Here is a 23,823-nt window from a genome sequence, read left to right on the forward strand (position 1 = left end):
ATTGACTCAAATGTTGTCAATTAGCCTATCAGAAGCTTCTAAAGCCATTACATAATTTTCTGGAATTTTCCAAGCTGTTTAAAGGCACAGTCAACTCAGTGTATGTAAACTTCTGACCCACTGGAATTGTGATACAGTGAATTATACGTGAAATAATCTGTCTGTAAACAATTGTTGGAAAAATGACTTGTGTCATGCACAAAGTAGATGTCCTAACCAACTTGCCAAAACCATAGTTTGTTAACAAGACATTTGTGGAGTGGTTGAAAAACGAGTTTTAATGACTCCAACCTAACTTCCGACTTCAACTGTATGTAAATAAGGTATTTCTGTTTTTTATTCGTAATAAATTTGCAACCATTTCTAAAAACCTGTTTTCACATTGTTATTATGGGCTTTTGTCTGTAGATTGATGAGGAAATGTTTTTATTTAATCCATTTTAGAATAAGGCATTAACATAACAAAATGTGGAAAAAGTCAAGTGTTCTGAATACTTTCCGAATGCACTGAATGTTATTGGAATAAATCACTAGGACTACCACTCATCTCTCCTTGACCAAGTCTTCTCATATGAATAATTTCCATTGCTCCTCAATACATAAGTCTAATGTCATCAGTTGAAGGGCTCTCATACAGTATTGCATAAGTGGTGCCCTCTCTTCCATAACCATATTCATTACAAAGCATACTCTACACCACAGCATCCTTAGTACATCTAGGTATTATTGAAAACAATATATCCATATTTCTAAAATGTACTCTTTAAGAGGTACGTGGAGATGCACATTTTGTTTGCTAATTGAAACAAGAAAGGTTATTTGGATAGTTTGCATAATGGACTGCAATCAATTCAAATCATATTGAAAAGATAAACTCATGTTAATGCATTTGTTACTCAAAAGGTCAGATATTCAGAACAGGTTATGTGATAAGTTCAGGTTTAATGGTTACGCTTAAGATTAAGGTAAAGTTGACCAACATGGAAGGTTATTTGTTAGACCACTGCAACTGAAGATATTCTGAACACTAGCTTTCCACTCTTCACTCAAGTTTTGATTGTAGATGGGCCAAAGTAACAAACCTGGTAGGAGACCTTGAAGCCCCATAAAAGGGATGAAACATTGAAACTACAACAGTAGGAAGTTCCTACATTTAAAGAATCAAACTAATTGAGGCCATTCATCAATCAGCATCAAAGACTTTAATTAACGAGGCAGATGCTGCTCATACTGAGGTTGCATCCCAAATGGCATCCTATTCCCTATATAGTGCACTACTTTTGACCAGAGCCCTGGTCAAAAGTGGCTCACTAAATAGAAAATAAGGTGGCATTTGGAACGGAACCTGAGTTTCTTAAAACAATTCAAGGTGAAACCCTTTCCATTTTAGCATTGCTGAAGGTAATATAGGAACTGTCAATGTATCATAAACTATCTCCCAGATACCTCTGTGCTTTAGTGGTCACTAGGCCATATGCTGCAGCTTTAATTGAGAGGGACATGGGGAGAAGGTGTCTCTGTGTCACAGTATGAATCACTGCCATTCTGCTTACGTCAATGATCAAACCACCAACCACCAGTTCAGTTCGTACCGAGCGCACCAAAGACTTTCCAAATAAGTATTTGTAGCCTACTATAATCCTGACACTAGAAATAAACAACCATCTCTAACTAGACTGTAGTGTCAGTCAGTATACACTTCTGAGAAATGATTTCCCTGTGTTCTGTCACGTCTTACAGAAACTGAGATCTCTGTCGGCGTCTCCTCAGAGGAGGCCTGTAGATCCCAGAGGAACAGGTGCTCATCATGATGGCAGTCTTTGTGAGGGGCCACCCTTAAGGTCCATGCTCCCATGCTGGGCCCCCACTATATTAATTATCACATCTAATGCTGTCAGTTAATTAATTGACGTTTACCGCAGGAAATGAGTCAAGCAATTCCATGTGATTAATCAGTGTCAAAGAACAAATTAAACCCCAAATGTGATTAACATTGAGGGCTGCATCCAAATGTGAATTTTAATGGAGCTTGGCTTTTTCATGTACGCCAGAAATTAAGTTTTACTACTCACAGGTATAACACGTATTCATACAATGCTGTTGTCATGGAAATATATCCGTGTAACTATACACCAGGGATCATCAACTAGATTCAGATTTTTTCTTGAGCGGATGGTTGGGGGGCAGGAACATAATTACGAATAATTTGTAGACTGCAAATACATTGACCGCAAGTAGCCCAAACAAATATAATGTTTGACTTGCTTACATTTGTATACGATCACGTGTCGCTCTATTATGCATGGGAATACTTGGGAACAGATTTATTAAATTAAAATCACTTGGAGCTGATTTCCTGGTGTTTTTACAGACTTTTATGTCCAACAATAAAAATTAAAAAATACTAACGTTTTTTTGTTTTTTTTGCTCAGAAAACTCAACCTGTGGGCCGCTAGTTGGGGAACCCTGCTATACTCCTACTACTAGTAGATTACTGCAGAAACGTGACCTTTTAACCTTTTTACCCGTGAGTTCCATATATCTCTAACAGTCGCCCTAGTGTGAGTTTTTTCATGTGCGGATGGCAGAATGCACTCACTGTTCCAAAATGTGATTGTTACGCAACAGGAAAGTTAACCAGCGCTGCCCTCAAACCTGCTAATTATCTATAGGCTATGTTTCAACTTGTCAATTTCAAATTCATTTCTAACAACTTTTATTTTCTAACAGTTTGAATTAAGGTGTGTTCCGCCTCCTCATTAATTCATATAAGAAGTAGCCCATTTCAATGTTGCGCACAATTTATGTTTGAGGCTTTACTGAGTCGGACAAACTTCTCTCTTCAATGAGGCCAAGCACTTCGCCAGTGCTTGGCTGAAAAGTTGCCAAACTAAGTTAATATTTTTCAGGCAATGGGTGCAGCCATCTTTGACTTTGTTTATTTGTGCCTTATAGTGAATGGCATTGTGGGATAGGGAGTTTTCACTTGTCAAACAAAAACAAACATGGCTGCCATCATAAAGAATTTAGCCAAATCTCTTTCTAAACGATATTACATTTCTCCCTTGTGCTCACCAGAGATGTGATACATTGTAAACAAGTCTAGCTGTTAGGTCGCTAACTTGTTATTTAGACTGGTTTATGGAATGAGTTTGGCTGTGGATGTGTTCCGTGTGATGTTTGGATGACGAAGTTCACATTTATCTTTTACAATAAAAGGTGAAATTGAGGAATAAAGTTGTGAAGACTTGTTTCCATCAGTACAAAACAATTTTGTCAGATCCTTTTCAGACAACAATGCTGTTTAGACGCGTTTGGTGGATCATATGTTCTGTTGCTACAGTACCAATCACATATTTGCGATGGTACGCTGCATGGACCACTCAACAATGATCACAAATTATGTGATCGTACGTGTCAAAGGGTTAATAATATCAATGGTTTCAGTTTGTCTTTAAGAGAAAGACACATTATTTTATACAAAGGTAAAACCAATTAGGTGGGTCACCTTGGGTGCATATATTTGTCCTAGTTCACATATGTGCATGTGTGTATTATAAACATGTGTGAATAGAAAATGTGTTTTTGCATATCCCAACTGCCCCTGACACACCCTCAGAGAGTGGGGTCACAACCAGCCATTATCAACAGTGACCCTGGAGCAATTAGGGTTAAGTGCTCATAGACAGATTGCCCACCTTGTCAGCTCGGGGATTCAAACAACATTTTCTTTTTACATTTTAGTAATTTAGCAGACGCTCTTATCCAAATCGACTTACAGGAGCAATTAGGGTTGCTCAAGATTTTTGATCTAGTCGTCTCAGGATTCAAACCAGCGACCATTCAGTTACTGGTCCAACGCTATTAACCGCTAGGCTGCCTGCTGCCCTAGTAAAAGGTGGATATGTACTCCATAAAGTATATATTTGCTGAACAGGAAAAACGCAAATTGGCTAATTCCGTTAATTGTGAAAAGAAAATATATGTTGTAGCATGTGAATGCATGAGCAAGCCTGAGTCTGATTCCATATTAACATAGCAATTATCTTTGAAGCTAGGGAACAAGCTCAGCTTGTGTAGTAAAACTAGTTAACTTTATATACCAGTCTGTAAATTCAAATTGCCTTGGCAAGTAAACAATTACTGTAACTGTGCAACCAATTAATAGCACATGAGGAGAGGAGAGCAAGAGAAGGATCCTTTTAGAATGTTAAACATGGCTCTCCTAAGTGTGACACAATTAGGTTTGTACTTGGAAAACAGACAATGTAATTTTGTGGAATGTTAGTATATCTTAACTTAACCTTTATTGCTAAAAATCAACTGCTTTATTTCACATATAATCGCATATATTAAGAAAAAAAAGGGCGTCAGGTAGCCTAGCGGTTAAGAGCGTTGGGCCAGTAACTGAAAGGTAGCTGGTTAGAATCCCTGAGCCGACTAGGTGAAAAATCTGCCAATGTGCCCTTGAGCAAGGCACTTAACTATAATTGCTCCTGTAAGTCGCTCTGGATAAGAGATTCTGCTAAATACTTAAATGTAATGTAAGAAAACTTAATGTCTCACCTATTCCACACTCACTTAAATAAAATGACACTGGCTTCAAGGTTTTAGACAAATTGCCTGTCAGTCAAAACAACACTTACTGTCACTCTCATCATTTGTCAGGCTAATGCAGCTATGATAAGCCACAATGAAATTGCGAATAAGCTACCCAACCTGACTGGAGTGTTACAATGTATGTTTTAGTGATTTATTAAAACTTTTTCAACATAATTATAGAGATGGCATTTATTGGGAAATAAAATTAAAAAAATTAAAAAAAGGACTGATGCAAATAAACTGAGCCACAGAATGGTTCTGTGGGAAAGGAAATAGTCAAAACATCTACTGAAAACAGGCACAAAACCGGTAAGTAAGGTAAGTAAGCTGACAGGAGCTGCTCATGGGTCCTGAACCTCCCAGTAGGGAACTGCAGCAGAACAGAATGCTATTAACACTGCAGGTCAAACCATGGCCAGCCAAGGATTGACCAGATAATATGGAAACCTACTCTGCCAGCTCAGGAACCCTCTTGACATGAGAGGGGGAAACAGTCAGGTTAGAAGCCCAGTAGCAGACACTGTAAATTAAAAAATGACATTTTAAAGGCTGAAATGCAAGAGTCTAAAAACACAAAATGATTCATTAGACCGTTTTACTCTAAAGATATACCCAGACACAGAATCATATTCTATAAACTGATACAGTAATAGTTATATGGGGAGGTGAAACTGAAATGCATTGAACACCAACAGAAGCCCCTGAAGGCATGACCTTCCTTTCCTGTGTCAAGTTAATCAAATATAGATTATGTGGCGTCTCAATGCTGACACATTTAAAGGCAACCATCGTCTGGAGACACTGAGGACGTTACACCCCTGAGGGATGGCTAGAACAGATAATATGAAAATAATATTACTTCTCTTCAGTTGAGGGTCTACCAACAAACATATGACCTTGACAGCTACAACTTATCTCCTTATTGCTTAATTTTTATAGATCGATTTTCATTTTAATTAAGCCTCTTAATGTTAGACTCGTGGAGGCTGAGTAATTAATTTGGGTGAAGTCATTCCAGATGAATTATCATAGCTATGTATTAATGAATCATGTGTGCTTTATTTGGTGCGGCTGGGATTGACTTGTAGGCTACATTTGTGCTTTATCTTTCTAAGATATAGGTCAAATACAGTAATGAGAGAATAATTCAGGAAAGTTACTCAGAACTGTACTGGATTCTTAGAATTGATAACAACAGAATATGACCCTAACTAACAAAGTGTGTTACTCTGGTTTACCGCTGCATCTACTGTAATCAACCTTGTGTTATTGCATCAAGATGATCCCATCTGTCTGAGATTGATCAACTTTGTAAGATTTAATGTTTACTTATCAGTGGAAGCATGATAGAAATTGGCTTCCAGACATGAACGCAAGAGGCTAAGACACACTCAGTCACACACACACACCTCACCAAACACGCTGAATCACAAAGAAAATAGGTAAGCCAGCAGCAAACCCTCCTCTGATGCTATCAGTTTAGCGGAGGAAGACAAATCTTGTCAATAACAATTGACCTAAGCCATGCCATTTGTATGGCTCTGTGTGAAAACTGAATTCACCAGATTGTTATTGGAATATGAAAGCTATTTTCAGATGCTGGTTGAATCAGCATCCATTACAGCTGCTTTTTGGAGAGTTTAGAACAGTGTATATAAACACATTTTTCTGGCTAGGGGGTCTACTAAATTAGATTGTGATGACCTGCCTGCACTGCAACTGGAAATGTCGACATTGATGCTATTCAAGCTTCTGAGAGATTGTTGATTGGATTTATTGGGTTATTACAAATCTGAACCTGTCACTTTTGCTTTTGCTTCGAGACTTGACTTCCGTAGATTGCCTGTGCGCAACTAATAACACAAAGGAGATAAAAACTCAGTGCGTCAAAACTCCTGTGTCAGCCGTTTTTCCTAACTGGAAACAGTACCCAGTACCCACTCCTTTGACGATCAATGGAATCTAATCTAGTGCTAGAGCACACAAATGATTGACACTGTGGTCCTTTTCACCTGTGGTGTTTCCCATTTTGTTCTCTCTCTCTGAATTGACACTTTCACTATACTCATTCAGATGCTTATATACATTTAGACAATCTGAGCGCTGAGAACATGACAGCCACTGCCTTTGTGAGAGAGTTTCCTGAAGACAATCGCTAAAAACCCAGCTGCCCTTCGAGCCCCCCACAATAGCTACCACGACTGCTGGTCATTCTTTTTGCTTAAAGAAGCTAAAAAGACTTCTCCCTTTCTCCATCTTATGGGAAATCTGCTTAGTGGCAGTGAAAGCATACCTGCTTCCACCTTTCCAATTAAATTAAGATGTATTTGCCTTTCAAAGCCTCGCCTCCCTCTCTTCCCATTGGAATCATTGATGGAGCCCTCTGGCCTATGATGAATGACTTCCAACCCAGAGATGAATAGGAAGATGAATGCATTGCCCTGCGAGGGTTGGAGAGGTAGCGCAAGGAGTGCTGACATAGTGACAAATACACTGACCATGGCACCAACCTGCCTAAATCAGCAAGGGAGGGTGGCAACTGCTCAACAGCACCAGCAGATACTTCCTCATAGTCTCTGTCCCTGTCCCATGGACTATTAGCTAAGTTAGCAATGAAATGCCAGTTGCAGTATATTCACTGTTTCTGACATGATACAATCAAAGTGGAAGGATGCATATACCGGTATACACATTCAGGACTGTGTATGTTCACTAAAATGCTGATTAAGGAGAATAGTCCTTGTAAGGGTATACATTTCAGGTCATTTGAAAGATCAATTCTTCTGTGTAGGATTTTCAGATAGTATAGCATAGGGAATTTTGTAAAACCTAAATTGTAAAACCTAAGTAACATCTGCAATGAATCACTCAGACATTGGCATTTACAGTATATATTCCCATAATTTACATAATTTCAACCAGTTTTGCCCACTGCGGTTTTCTTTATGACACTGGTGAGGCCAATCATGTTATTTTTCTCTTGACTACTCTGCATCTGACAATGTCATGTTTCAGAGCAGAGCACAAAACCCAAGAATCACTGTGCCTGAAAGGACTTCAATGCCACCACACCCTGTATGCATAAGAATGTATGCTACACTCTAAAAATACAGGTGCAAGTTTAAACCAAATAAGATTCTTAAGAGCAAAGCCATAGGGGAACCATTTTAGGGTCTCTGAAGAACCATAAATGGGATGGTTCTTTGAAGAACCATATAAAAACCAGAAATGTTTCGGCCCTCCAGGACCGGAATTGAATAGCCTTGCTGTAGGGTTTTAAGCCTTATTTGCATATTTCCCAGGGTGCCTTTAGAGTTAATTTTAGAGTTACCAGTACCATGACTGTGCTTGCTAGTGACAGAGACATGGTTGTTGCATTTATTCATTTTCAGTCCTGTGGCCTTCACCAAGTGAGATCCTAAGTGAATATGTTGTCATTAATGTTATATTATTTAAGACAATAGAATGCATCATTTATAAGGCCTTCTTTTGAGGGCCTAGTTTTACCCAATACAGTAGCCTGAAACACATATTTTACAGGACACATCAAGCCTGCAAGTCACATTATGCTGGCTTGCAAAGTGATGTGTAATTCCTATTGGATTCCAGCCAGAGGGGATATACAACATTTAGCATTTTGTAACGCTCGTCGTGGTTGGAAGAAGAGGAGGACCAATGCGCAGCGTGATAAGTGTCCATAATGATATATTTACTAAATCAAACAGAACACTGAACGAAATAACAAAAGTACAAACAACCCAAAACAGTCCTGTATGGTGAAAACACTAACACAAGATACAACCACCCACAAAACACAAATGAAAACAGGCTACCTAAATATGGCTCCCAATCAGAGTGACACCTGCCTCTGATTGAGAACCATACTAGGCCAAACACATAGAAAATCACCTACAGAATCACCCACCCCAACTCACGCCCTGACCAAACTAAAAATAAAGACATGAAAAAGGAACTTAGGTCAGAACGTGACACATTTTTATTCACCCGCAACCTTCATTCAGAATGACTTCCATGGTTGGGTAGACTAAAATATGAGACTACCTTAAACTGGAACAACCATTTCAGGAACAGCTACAATAAGTCCAACTAAGAGATTGGAACAGTTTCGAAAATGTAAATTATTTATATTTGAGTAGCATAAGATTAATCTGTCAATCATAGATATTGAAACAAACAATTCAAAAAGATCTACCTGCAATAAAGCATGCTGGGAAATATAATAATGATGGAGGTGGCTTTGGTTCAATACTGGTTAATAATGCCAACACTAGTTTTTTTTTTACCACTTAGTGTTAATTTAACTCTTTACAGTGTTAATTTAACTCTTGAATCAACACTGGATAACACTGGCCAATTTGATGTGTGCTATGAAAGGGACACATCTGCACGCTTCCATACGTTTCAATAACCTTTTAGAATTCAGAACTGTTGATGTCACGTCAAGTACCCCACAAGAGTTCTCCAAAAGTTCTCCAAGAGTTCTCCAAGGAACCTTAAGAGCTGAGGAAGGACCATTTACTTTTTTTTCTGTGTACTGTGTGAGATCAAATCTAATTGAACAGTAGCTATAGGACTATTACACAATGAGAATATGTATCCCAAATGACACCCTATTCCCTACATAGTGCACTACTTTTGATCAGATCCTTATGGACCTTGGTCAAAAGTATTGCATTAAATAGGGAATAGGGTGCCATTTGAAACACAACCATTGGGCATGGTGAAGTGGTGATGGGATCCTGTGCTGTGTCTCTCCTCCAACCCAACGGCAACACTTGGATAGAAATGTTTATACTCCACAGAGGGACAAGGCCCTGGAATGTGATGACAGCAGAAGATCCATAAGATTATACTTTTTTGATATCCTCAGAAGTTTCCAATAAACATCACATTTTAACTGATGCCATTCTGTCTTTGTTGATTATCCATTACCTTAGAAATAACCTTGTAAATGTGGTTTGGAGTGAGACGTCCTGTAATGTCTAAGCCACCTTCTTTGAGAGGTCATATAAACCATCCAAATCTGGCCATTAGTATGGACTTTGTTTTGTTGCACCACTGGACGCATCGGGCCAGTTGCATCTAAACATAGGTACCATTACCATAGGCATACATTTCATTTATTTTATTTAACTTTCATTTAACTTGGCAAGTCAGTTAAGAACAAATTATTATTTACATTGATGGCCTACACCAGCCAAACCCGGACAACGCTAGGCCAATTGTGCACCGCCCTACGGGACTCCCAATCACAGCCGGTTGTGATACAGCCTGGAATCAAAACAGGGTGTCTGTAGTGACGCCTCTAGCACTGAGATGCAGTGCCTTAGACCGCTGCGCCACTCAGGAGCCATAAGCCATATTACCAAAGGTACCATAATAATGCAGAATAGTTTCTCATTAAAGCATAACTATGTGTGGAGATTACAAGATTTCATCTCCACTGTGAGTTTCTTTGTAATATGCAAGAGTAAATTGTCCCAGTGCAAATTCGATAGTGCTTTAATGGAGAAGACAACCTTTATACTGTAATGACTACTGTATGACAGCGTTACAACATACTGTATGACAGCGTTACAACATACTGTATGACAGCGTTACAACATACTGTATGACAGCGTTACAACATACTGTATGACAGCGTTACAACATACTGTATGACAGCGTTACAACATACTGTATGACAGCGTTACAACATACTGTATGACAGCGTTACAACATACTGTATGATAACAGCTTTACAGTTTTCACAGCATATATCTAGCTTTGTTTCTTTCTTCATTATCCAGATAAAACGAAGAAACTAGAAAGTAAAGATCTGAGTCTTTACATTTCCAGGAAATAGGACAGAAATAGATTTCTCTAAAGTAGAATAGGCCTACTCCAAATGTTAAATATCCTGTTAAGCTCCCCTTGCAGTAATGTTGAATTGGACAGTAAAATGTTGTACCTGCCAACAACAGCAGCAAATGGGAGATGTGAATGGAATGATGAAAGATGCAGCACATTGAAGCCTGAGTCATTTGGTGGAGCAAGGATGGATCTTTTCCTCTGTTAATGAGGGTGGTTTACATTGAACCTCTGTATTCTGTCTAAATGGCACGGCTGGCACCATGTGCTGTGCTTGTAGTGTGGAGAAGCACCAGACAGAATTCAGATCTGAAGACTAATGAATTCTGACAGCAGTGGCACAATCCAAATCAGCCCCTTTCCTCATGAAAAATGATTTTGTTAATATCTTCTCCCATTTCCTTCCAGTTCATTATTTACTTGGATGACATGCTTGGTAGCATGGCATACTCTGTGGATGTGGATTGTGCAGGAACTTCGAGAGAACTCCGTTTGGATTCAATCACACACGTTTTTAAAAAAGTTGTTGAAGGTGAATGTGGATGGCGTGCATGTTTTATGAAAACACAAAACAAGGTTATTTGACAATACAGGTGTCAGGAGGAAAACACGTTGATTGTATAGATTAAAATGAAAGACAAAACAACATGCTTTTTTAGATAACATTTTCTACAAAACTTGGAAGAACGACAAAATGTATGATTTTCTTTGTCAGACATCAGCAATACCAGCGCTAGTAACTGAGGTCAGCATTGAAAGGGACAGACGTAACCACATTCTTAAAAAATTGCTGGTCATAACACCACAGAACAAACACCACCATAGCAGCAATATTGAATATTGTAAAATAGTCAATTCAATTTAAACCCACCCAAATAATGGGACCCATTGGCTCTGCTTAAGGCAAAATGTTAGCCTGACATGTTAGTCTTAAATTCCAAAATAATCTGGGATGTTTCTTCTTGGAAATTGAGCCCATGGGTTTATTGCCTGTGTTTTCATGCTACTAGCCAATCAAATCAGCTGCACTCTGCTGCCTCTGACTTCCCCTCTAGAGGGTTTTCTCCACTTTAAGAAAAACTGATATTGCACAATTTACGAAGCTTCTTGGTATACGTCGAAATGACAAAATAAGGGACAAAATCTATAAATTCCAAATTGCTCCTACCTGTGAGATAGTCTGGGTCAGGGACTGGGTCTGACAGCTCTTCGTGGCATTGCACCTCGGTTGGAACTGATGCCACAACCATGCCATCTGGGAGCTGCTGCTCGATGCCTCGGGCAAAGTTCTTCTGCCTGGATTAAGTATGACAAAACAGCCTATTTAGAGCCCCACAATTACTCACCCATCCAACTAGGCCTTATGAGGGAGAGAGGGAATAAGGCAGAGAAGAGCCAGTGTCAATCATTAACAAATTGCAAAACAGTATCTTCTGAATATGAAGAGGAAATTCAGCAACTCTTGGAGGAGAGTGGTAGTTGATAAAAAGTATTATTTATTGTTAGAACCAACACGTTTCAGCGAGAATCGTTCATAATTTTCTGGCAGATGGTTAAGAAAATCCACAGGAAATACTGTATGTGAGCATGCAGGGAGAATCAGAGACTTCTACATCAAACATGCCATTTTTCATTATGTTAAATGTCCTTTTATTCTGTGATTCTCCTCCAGTTCCTAACCTGATATGCTAATTTTGTTCATGTTTAAGGCTCCCCCTAAAGTTGATTGACGCACCCGTGTGTCACATGGTGACAACATTTTTAATATTGAATAGCTCCTATGTGTTTACGCTAGAGACTTACTGTTTCTTGTAGCGGCTTCAGCTCAAAAACCTCTTTCTGCCGATATAAAGTTTGTGCCTATTCCATAACATTGGGCTTGTGAAAGCGACATTTTTCTACACATGAGAGGATCCGGAAAGAAAACCATCACGAAATCGTCTGTAAAACCTGAACCGTGTGAGCTACAAAATATTATGTCACCAATATGCTTTTTTGGCACATTTTTCTAAAGAAAATGTTACCTAGAATTGTATTTTTTACAACATATCAACAATTACCTCTACGCAAGTCTGAAGCATATATCTAAGGATAACCACACATAATTTGATGAATGTACTGTAGATGCTTCTGAAGCTGAGGAAAATGAGTTGGCGTGTTGGAAGAGTCTGACTTTGGGAAAATGGCACTCCAAGACAAGTACACTGAAATTAGATTACCAAACACCAAACACTTATTTAGACATAATCACGATCTCTTCAAAGTAAGTTACTACATACAGTATAGTCCAGTTTGTTACATTCTCTATGAAATTGGATTTTAAATCATGTGTAATTATGGATGTATGTCCATTTTAAAGTGGTTAAAATTGATGACATTTTGATGACAATAGTATGAGAAACTAAGTAAAACATCAATTTTCATCAATATTTTTTCATTTTTATGTTTACTTTTTGAAAATACTAATATGAATGGACCAAAATACCAACAAATCAAAAAATGTATAGCTACTGTCGATGCAAAAATGTAATTTCAGGCTGTGGTGCCTGGCCTTAATCCTGCTCAACCTGGTATACTCATCCCTGTCTCTGCTCACTGCATTCATTCATTACAATAGTGATAATATCCACTCCAAAGAGTCCATTTGAAAAGTTAGAAAAAGAGTGGATCTTAAAGGGCAAATTACTTTGAATTGAGTATGAAAAAAACTGTACTGAAAGCTTTCACTTTCTCGATAAAAGGACCAGCGGGGGTACCTGAAAGTTATATGGAAGCACTTTCTTCTCTATGATGACTTTTCTGCATGCATTCATGTTTCTGGTAAGAGTCACTGATGAAGAAGATTTGAGTTTGAAAGGTGACCCTTAATCCAAAATCTCGATTTCTCCTCAAAAGCCGGAATCATGAATAACCATATGTATGGGAATACCAGTTACAAAGATTTTAGAACAGACAAAGAATGAAACCTAATCTGTACAATAATGATATAACTACAGAAGGAAAAAAAATAATACCCCTCATGTAGCTGAGCAATGGCTCTGTACAGCACATCTACAGCATACATCTACTCATATTAAATTGCGTTCTTTTGACTTGATGGTTAACAGCCACAGATGTAAACACAATAATAAACAGCATTATCTTTAAATAGTCAAAACATACATTTCCAGAATTGGGTTGAAACAGGAAAGGGGTGGGATGCAGTTACAAACCCCTCCTATTATTCATCACTGAGTGAAAATAACTGCTTCTATGAAAGGAGCATTATGTTATTTCCATGTTCCAAACACAAATGCCTGACTTGAAGCAACATTACTCATAGTCAGTGATTGAGCATCACACTCCCATTACTTAATATATTATCAAGGCACAAGGCGAGACCCAAATGCAGACACAGGAGGCAGATGGTTGGAGTCTTACAATGTTAATTAATCCAAAGTGGTAGGCAAGAGAATGGTCGTGGACAGGCAAAAAGGTTAAAACCAGGAGGTACAAAGTGGCAGACAGGCAGAATGGTCAGGCAGGCGGGTACAATGTCCAGGAACAGGCAAGGGTCAAAACCAGGAGGACTAGAAAAAGGAGAATGCAAAAAGCAGGAGGACGGGAAAAACGCTGGTTGACTTGGAAACATACAAGACGAACTGGCACAGAGAGACAGGAAACACAGGGATAAATACACTGGGGGAAATAAGCGACACCTGGAGGGGGTGGAGACAGGTGAAACAGATCAGGGCGTGACATATATCTTACAACCACCTCTGAAATAGTCATTTATCCCTTCGAAGTCAATTACATAATGTTTCATAACTGTAAACAGCAATAGTCCTATTGATATTTAATATCTATAAGCAGTGTCAAATATACTTTAGCTTTCAGGGACTTAGAACTAGCAGGAACTGGATGTAACTGTAAAATGGCTGTGCATATTAGCTAAAATCATCCCCTTTGGGGGCATTTTCTGAAAATGAAACCTGACCCTCCATTGGAAACACTGAAATAATGGCATTACATGCCAATTCATTTGTATGGCCATTCCATGGCCGGGAGTAAGGAAAAGGAACACATTGTTAACAGTCATTAAAAGCATGGAAACTAGACTCATACATATCAAATATGTTGCTTTAGGCATAGTATAACAATACTTATCTCCTAAGCAAAGAAAATGGAGAAAAGGGTATTTATAATGCACCTTGGGCCTAGAGGGTAAAATGGTTTGAATGTGCCATTGTGATTAATTTGTATTGTCAAGAAGAAGTTACGCCTGTATGAAATATGCCATTGTTAAACTGGCTTAAAGCCAATTTCATATTAACATAGTCAATTACAGTTCCTGTGATCTAAAAATGGAAAACCAACAGTTTAATTTAGTGAGTTTTCTTTGGACTTTGGAATCTAACAAAATAGTAATAACGGGATGAGGTGAGCATAGATGCCCAAAAAATATTTCAGTATTTTTTCAAGATCAGAGTCAACCAAAGTAAAAATCGTATTTATATAATATGTACATCCTGTGCATATTATTCTTCATTTGAAAGTCTAGGTCACTTTGAAAGAGTTCATGCCCATGTGCCTCTTCTTGAGTAATAGCTGGGAAATGAAAAATGTAACCTTTAACTGTTTCAGGGTTTCAGCTAACTTTATAATTTCAACTATGACATACCTCAGTGATATTTTTGACTTTTTGATTATGATATATCATTTTTTTTGTATTCCCCCTGATAATATCAGACGACAAGTGATGGAATGGGGCTGGGGTAAGAACTTTACAACGTGCAATAATTGAGGCAATGCTCTCCGGTGTTTAATATAATCAATCTAGCTCACACAGAAATTTTATATTTTAATTAAGCGAGTAGATAAAGGTGTTCCTCCTCTGAGGGGGTGAGAGGAGACACCCCACCAAGTAGTTTGGAAATGTGGTCTAAATCACGATCCCAAGCAGCCCTAATGAGAACAAAGAACACACAAATATTCATTAAAACCTGCTCTAAGCATGTTGTGTGGAGTAATGAGAGAGAGAGAGAGAGAGAGAGAGAGAGAGAGAGAGAGAGAGTGAGAGAGAGAGAGTGAGAGAGAGAGAGAGAGAGAGAGAGAGAGAGAGAGAGAGAGAGAGAGAGAGAGATGAGAGACAAAGCAAGAAGAGCATTCTATGCCATTAAAAGGAACATCAAAATTGAAATTCCAATTAGAATCTGGCTCAAAATTTTTCAATCAGTTATAGAACCAATTGCTCTATATGGCAGTGAAGTATGGGGTCCACTCTCTAATAATGAATTCACCAAATGGGACAAACATCCAACTGAAATATTGCATACAGAGTTTTGCAAGACTGTATTGCAAGTACAAAGAAAAACTCCAAATAACGCATGTAGGGCAGAATTGGGCCAATACCCCCTCCTCATTCGAATAGAAAAAAGAGCCATCAAATTTTACAACCATCTAAAAACAAGTGACCCTAAAACATTCCATCACACAGCTCTACAATGTCAAGAGATGAAACCAGAGAAGAGTCCCCTCAGCCAGCTGGTTCTGAGGCTCAGTTCACCAACCCAAACCAACCCCATAGAGCCTCGGGACAGCCCTCAGAAAATCTGGCCCAACCAAATCATCACAAAACATAAAGAAAAATATATCACCTATTGGAAAGACACCACAAAAAATCAAAGTAAACTTCAATGCTATTTGGCTCTAAACAGACAGTACATGGTGGCAGACTATCTGACCACTGTGACTGATAGAAAACTGAGGAAAACATTGACTAGGTACAGACTCAGTGAGCACCGTCTTGCTATAGAGACCGGTCGTCACAGACAAACCTGGCTGCCCAGAGAGGACAGGCTGTGCTCACTCTGCTCCAGGGGAGAGGTAGAGACAGAGGTGCATTTCCTACTACACTGTGACAAATACTCAGACCTAAGAGCATATTTCTTTCCCAAAATTATAACTCAATACAAAGAATTTGAAACTATAAAAGATGAAGAAAAAATCAAATATTTATTGGGTGAAAAGCCAAAATGTGCAGTTTTGGCAGCCAAATATGTGTCCTCCTGCCACAACCTGAGGGACAGCCAGTGAAAAATCCCATTTAGCTTAGTTTTGTTTTGTCTTTCATACCAGGTCATATGTCTTCTCAAGTCATGTTGACACGGTTCTACTACCATTGATTTAATGTATTGTTCTGATTAATATTGTTGTTGTAGTTGTTGTTAATGGTGATCCCATGTCCACTACTACTAGTATTATTACTGTTGGTCCCACCATTTATTTATATATAAATATATATATATTTTGTATATATATACATATATATTTGATTTTTATTTTTCGATATGTATACTTTGACAATGTAAGTAATAATGAACTTGCCATGTCAATAAAGTCAATTGAATTGAATTGAATTGAGAGAGAGAGAGAGAGAGAGAGAGAGAGAGAGAGAGAGAGAGAGAGAGAGAAAGAGAGAGAGAGAAAGGGAGAGAAAGAGAGAGAAAGAGAAAGGGAGAGAGAGAGCAAGGAGAGAGAAGGACTTGGAGCCAAAGGGAGGAAATAATGAGAAGAGGTTGCCTTTTTAACTCACATTATTCTAATGTACTTCACTGCCTCCCTCAGAGACATTTAGATCTACCAGTAGGAAATCGCATCACTACTAAGTCTGTAGACATACAAAACAGCACCAGGCATCTCAGCTAAGATCCCATCCCATCTCTCTCTATGCTCAAGAGAAAGAGAAGAAAACATGTTTAATGGAATATCCCCTTATGTGGTCTTGTTATAAATCTCTGTGTCCCGGCCAGTCTTGGCCACATAAAAGCTCTGGCTAAGATTGTATGACACCTCTTATTTACCTCCAATCCTCCACAGAAAATTCTAACTTTTGAAATAATAATTACCAAGCCGACTCTGAAATTCAGCAGGAGCGATTCAGAGAACGACAAGTAACTTTTTTTAAAACATGAAAAGTGTTTCAGAGGCTGGTGAGCATGAAAGCAGGGCCCACAGCTCTGTGTGGATAGAATCAGACGCAGCTCTGTGGCACAGCCTGGAGCCTGGCCATCCAGCAGACTCTGCTCCTGCTGAGTGGGTACAGGCTAGCCTCATCTTATTCCAGCAACACCGGCTGTGAAGAGCCAGTGGGCACCTTCGCACTCTGCTAGATGTGTCCTTTAATTTCCTTCCCTTTGTTGTTCCAGCCAGACTAAATAAAAAGGTAGGGGTGGGATGCCTCTTTTTCAAATGAATAAAAGATCAACAGTCATACTTGACTATGAGGAAATGTGCACATTTTGTATAGTTTGTGAAACGTTTTGTGTACAGTAGTGTGGTAGAGGGGAGCTTGGGAGTTTGGAAAACCAAATTTCTGTTTCTATCCAGCAGCTATGTGTTGTTTCTGTACTTTTCAGGATTTTTTTCAGGATAGTTGAAGTTTCCTTACTTTTTGCATGCTACGTTAATGATTAGACCGTGTTAAAATTGGACTTGCCTTTCATAAGTTTACTGTCAAAGAGTGCAACAGATGATTTGTGACACTCCAGAACCGTGGGGTGAAGCTTTTGATGAAGCGCCAATGAAACTCCAAGCACCAGGCTGGTATGAAACAGAATAATCCAAGTTTTTCCAGGATGTCTCTCACGGTGATTCTCTTTGTAAACCATGCACGAGTCACACAAGGGCTTATTCCTCTCCATGGGGTGTCAGTCAATGGACAACATTTTATTTCTGCCGTGAAATTGTATTTACCTGGATAATGTGAAGACTATACCTCAAGTTAAAATACATTTTTCTCCTTTAAAATAATATAATTAAAATGTCACAAATTAATTAATAAACCCCAGCATTTAATATCAGTAACATTAGCAATTGTTTTTATCATTGAGAGAATGTTTATTCATAATACTTTTCTAAATTAAGTTTGAAGTTCCCTGCAATACTACATCATCAGCAGTAATCTCTACTTCCCAGTACTATTCCTCCTGTGTACCAAAGTTTTGACTATTTTCTTTAGTTTCCAATTAATTGTCACATCAGTATGGCATTCTTGTGAGGCTTAATGAACCCAAGGTAGGCACCAGTGCAGCAGCGCAGGTGACCCTTTGTTCATTGCACATTCAAAGTTTCATCTGCTCCAATTACGTTCCATTACACCAAGCTGGCTCCTGGTCACTTTGAATTCACTTCTTGCCATCTTGTATAATTAGGGTTTGCATTAACCATGGCTCCCCAAAGAGGCTTTCTCCAGCACCATGTCTGGCTGCACTCTGCACAGGAGCATTTTGTACTTTTCAAAGTCTGTCTGAAACCCTGGCTGTCTCTCCCGGTGCTTTCAAAATGAGATCAGAGCATTTGAGATTTAGCTACAGTACTTGATGATATTAACTTCCCCTTGTTCGCCTTCCTCGAGCATTCACGTGACATATTGTAAGTGGATGCACTGCCTCTGGCTGCGGGATCCATGTGCACCCAAATTACATTTTCAGGACCGTAGATGATTTCCGTGACCTGACTTCCTGACTTCAGCGGAAAGGAAGCATCGTGAGTGGACGATGGTAATTAAGCAGCCCACAAAGCATGCTGCCACAGAACTCATATTCACAAAACAGGGACTGCTGTGCATTTCTTTAGATATTAAAAGCAGATCTTTAGATCCTCATTCACAAGATACACTGTATTTAGATGTACATCATTTTGGTAATTTTCATTGTGGAAGGAAGATGCCATACAGTACATATTAATCTTCTGAGTGCATTAGTCTCTCACCTTGCTTTAGTATACTATACATCTGTCACGACTTCCGTCGAAGTTGGTGCCTCTCCTTGTTCAGCGATCTAAATTTCATTGTCCATTTGTTCTGTCTTTATTGTACACACCTGGTTTCCATTACATTATTATAAATTCCCTATTTAACCCTCTGGTTCCCACATGGTGTCACGATCGTCGTAACGTTGAAGAGAGGAGGACCAAGGCGCAGCGTGAAATGAATACATACTTGATTTATTTAACGAAGACGAAAATTAAGAACACTTAACAAACTAATACAAGACAATAAACGACGAACGTGAAGCTAATGAAAACTAGTGCTGACACAAACACTACACATAGACAATAACCCACGACCTACCCAATGAATATCGCTGCCTAAATATGGTTCCCAATCAGAGACAACGATAGACAGCTGCCTCTAATTGAGAACCAATCTAGGCAACCATAGACATACATCACACCTAGACTAGCAAACACCCATAGAAATACAAAAACCCCTAGACAATAACAAAAACACCTGCATCCCCCATGTCACACCCTGACCTAACTAAAATAATAAAGAGAACAAAGATAACTAAGGCCAGGGCATGACAGTACCCCCCCCCCCCCCCAAAGGTGCGGACTCCGGCCGCAAAACCTGACACTGAAGGGGAGGGTCCGGGTGGGCCTTCTTACGGTGGCGCCTCTGGAGCGGGGACCCTTGCAGCGAGTCCCGGACTGAAGACCATCGTAGAGGGCGTCACTGGACGGAGGGGCAGCTCCGGACTGAGTGGTAGCTCCGGACTGAGGGGCAGCTCCGGACTGACGGGCAGCTCCGGACTGAGGGGCAGCTCCGGACTGAGGGGCAGCTCCGGACTGAGGGGCAGCTCCGGACTGAGGGGAAGCTCCGGACTGAGGGGCAGCTCCGGACTGAGTGGCAGCTCCGGACTGTCGGGGAGCTCCGGACTGAAGGGCATCTCAGGACTGAGGGGCAGCTCCGGACTGAGGGGCAGCTCAGGACTGAGGGGTAGCTCAGGACTGAGGGGCAGCTCCGGACTGACAGGCAGCTCCGGACTGAAAGGCAGCTCATGACTGAAGGGCAGCTCATGACTGAGAGGTAGCTCATGACTGAGAGGTAGCTCATGACTGAAGAGCAGCTCATGACTGAAGAGCAGCTCATGACTGAGGGGTAGCTCATGACTGGCGGGCGGCTCTGGCAGCTCCTGACTGGCGGGCGGCTCTGGCGGCTCCTGACTGGCGGGCGGCTCTGGCGGCTCCTGACTGGCGGGCGGCTCTGGCGGCTCCTGACTGGCGGGCGGCTCTGGCGGCTCCTGAATGAAGGACGGCTCTAGCAGCTCAGGACAGACGGGTGGCTCTGACGGCTCAGGACAGAAGGGCGGCTCAGGCGGCGCTGGACAGACGGGCAGCTCAGACGGCGCTGGACAGACGGGCAGCTCAGACGGCGCTGGACAGACGGGCAGCTCAGACGGCGCTGGACAGATGGGCAGCTCAGGCTTGCCGAGGCGCACTGTAGGCCTGGTGCGTGGTGCCGGAACTGGTGGTACCGGGCTGGGGACACGCACCACTGGGCGAGTGCGGGGAGCAGGAACAGGGCATACTGGACCCAGGAGGCGCACAGGAGGCCTGGTGCGTGGTGCCGGCACTGGTGGTACCGGGCTGAAGACACGCACCTCAGGGCGAGTGCGGGGAGCAGGAACAGGGCGTACAGGGCTCTGGAGACGCACAGGAAGCCTGGTGCGTGGTGTTGGCACTGGTGGTACTGGGCTGAGGACACGCACCTCAAGGCGAGTTCGGGGTGCTGGAACTGGAGGCCTGGTACGTGGCGCCGGCACCGGAGGGCTGGTGCGTGGGGCTGCCACAGGAGAGCTAGTACGTGGGGCTGGCACAGGACGTGCAGGGCTAGGGAGGTGCACAGGACGCCTGGTGCGTGGGGCTGGCACAGTCTTCACCAGACGGCTAGCACGCACCTCAGGACGAGTATGGAGAGCTGACTCAAGTGACATCAAATCCCCGACACGCTCCGTCGGGCGGATGTCGTGCCTCATGCACCAAACCAGCACCTCCCTCATAACTCTCTCCTCCAATCTCCCCATTAACTCCTTTACTGTCTCTGCTTCGCTCACCTCCAATACCGCCCTGACCGGCTCTGGTTCCTTACGGTAAGCAGGGGGAGTTGGCTCAGGTCTGACTCCTGACTCTGCCACACACCCCGTGTGCCCCCCCCAATACATTTTTGGGGCTGCCTCTCGGGCTTCCTACCGCCCCGCCGTGCTCGTTTCGCCAACTCCATTCTCCTGTAACCCTCCTCGCACTGCTCCAGCGAATCCCAAGCGGGCTTCGGCACGCTCCCTGGGTCGACCGCCCACCTGTCTATCTCTTCCCAAGTTGTATAGTCCAGATTCTGCTCCCATGTCCAGAAATCCTGACATCGCTGCCTCTCCTGCTCCTGCTCGTTACCACGCTGCTTGGTCCTATTGTGGTGGGTTATTCTGTCACGATCGTCGTAACGTTGAAGAGAGGAGGACCAAGGCGCAGCGTAAAATTAATACATACTTGATTTATTTAACGAAGACGAAAATGAAGAAAACTTAACAAACTAATACAAAACAATAAACGACAAACGTGAAGCTAATGAAAACTAGTGCTGACACAAACACTACACATAGACAATAACCCACGACCTACCCAATGAATATGGCTGCCTAAATATGGTTCCCAATCAGAGACAACGATAGACAGCTGCCTCTAATTGAGAACCAATCTAGGCAACCATAGACATACATCACACCTAGACTAGCAAACACCCATAGAAATACAAAAACCCCTAGACAATAACAAAAACACCTGCATCCCCCATGTCACACCCTGACCTAACTAAAATAATAAAGAAAACAAAGATAACTAAGGCCAGGGCGTGACACATGGTTTTGTGCGTGTTTGTTCTGTGTTAAGTGGTCGCATATATTTGTGAGCTAGAATATTTTCCCTGCGTGGAATATTTTGTTGTTTTGTTGAGTAAAGTCCGGTATTACTCATTCTCTGTGTCCTGCGCCTGACTCCGTCCCACCTGCTGCACATTGACTCTTAACATCTCCGCCCATTGTATACATTCATTTAAATGTTTTATAAATACATTTTTCCTCTAGCTGAGGACCAATTAAACAACCATGAATCAACCGTGAATCAAACATGAATCATTCCTATTTTATACACAAGCTATAACCCATGACACAACTCATACATTACCTGAAGGTAGCTTTGAGGATCTGCCCAGAGGTGATCTCCTTGGTGTGGTTGTTGTAGCCATAGAAGAGATCCCCAAAAACGGTTTGGTTGGCTGGGATGTCAGCTGTCTCCCCACAGTCCAGTCCCTCGGTACAGGCTTCAGACAGGGGCTGGCAGGAACGACCATCTTGACCTTTCTTGTAATCCTCAATACAACTACAACGGCAGCCATAAAAAAAAGGGGAGCAGTGTGAGCTGATGTGCTCTTACATTATATTCAAATAGACTATGTTTAATCTACATTATACACGTAGCTTCTAATAAATATAGTCATATTCAGGGTTTAGACCGAATTCTGCTTGCAATTCAAGTCAATACAGGGATAAAAATGAGGTCGTTTTTTTACTTATACTGGAAATCGATTTAATTGAATAGGTCCCTTTGGCTGTATTTACACAGGCATCCCAATTCTGATCTTTTTCTCACTAATTGGTTTTTTGACCAATCAGATCAGCTCTGAATATGTGAAAAGATCTGATGTGATTGGTCAAAAGACTAATTAGCAGAAAAAAATCAGAATTGGTCTGCCTTAGTGACTGACTGAAGAGTACATGAAATTCCAACTTGACATTATATAAACATCACTATGGCTATCTGTCAGGATTATTGACTTATTTTACTTGTGTTCATGGTTCACTATTTACTCAGAAGTGCACCCCTTTATGCCCGAGTTCAAGGAGATCCACAAAATAGGCCTCCTCATGATTCTAGTGTGCCAATCAATTCTAGCTTTGTTGTATGGTGCTATTAATTAAATTCAGTGAACAAAAAACACCCCATTTCATTTTTCAAAAAGGGAATAATCCAAACAGTGAGTCCTCTCGACTCTTTCATATTTATGACACTTTGACATTCCAGTGTCTAGCGAGCTCTGTAAAATATATCAAAGGCAATGGGCCTGGGATTAAAGTGAAATACCCTTTCTTCATGATGACACTTCTTTCTACAGGAAAGTGTCACTAAAGAGGGTTAGATATATTTTGTCCATAATGCAGTCCTAATCCACACCGCATTTAAACTGGTTCACTTTCCCTGTCATATTATCATGTTTCATATGACAGACAATTAAGCACATTTGTCACCTACAGTCAGAAATACTTTTGTGTCAGGAGAAGACTTGACATTAAAAGAGAGGTCAAGAGATCTTTCTCTTTAAAGAGACAACCTCTCCAAGGCGAAGAGACAAATCACTCTGAGTGACTAACGCACTGCACAGCTGACATTTAAAAGACATACTGGTGCACTTCGCTTTCCTACTAGAACTATGTCATGACAATGCCATCACCAGGAATCTACTGAAGTGAAAAAGAA

General features: G+C 40.9%; 1 protein-coding gene across 1 annotated transcript in view; it reads right to left on the reverse strand.

Moving 5' to 3' along the window:
• Positions 1-23,823, reverse strand: part of astn1 (astrotactin 1) — a 235,296-nt gene that overhangs the window by 106,111 nt on the left and 105,362 nt on the right. Inside the window, exons 13-14 of the mRNA XM_038963261.1 lie at positions 22,474-22,668; positions 11,642-11,769 (exon numbers count right to left, since the gene is read on the reverse strand). Coding sequence (XP_038819189.1) covers positions 11,642-11,769; positions 22,474-22,668 — 323 coding nt within the window. The remainder of the gene's footprint in view (positions 1-11,641; positions 11,770-22,473; positions 22,669-23,823) is intronic.

The sequence above is a fragment of the Salvelinus namaycush genome, chromosome 25, assembly GCF_016432855.1.
Source record: "Salvelinus namaycush isolate Seneca chromosome 25, SaNama_1.0, whole genome shotgun sequence".
NCBI classification, from domain to species: domain Eukaryota; kingdom Metazoa; phylum Chordata; class Actinopteri; order Salmoniformes; family Salmonidae; genus Salvelinus; species Salvelinus namaycush.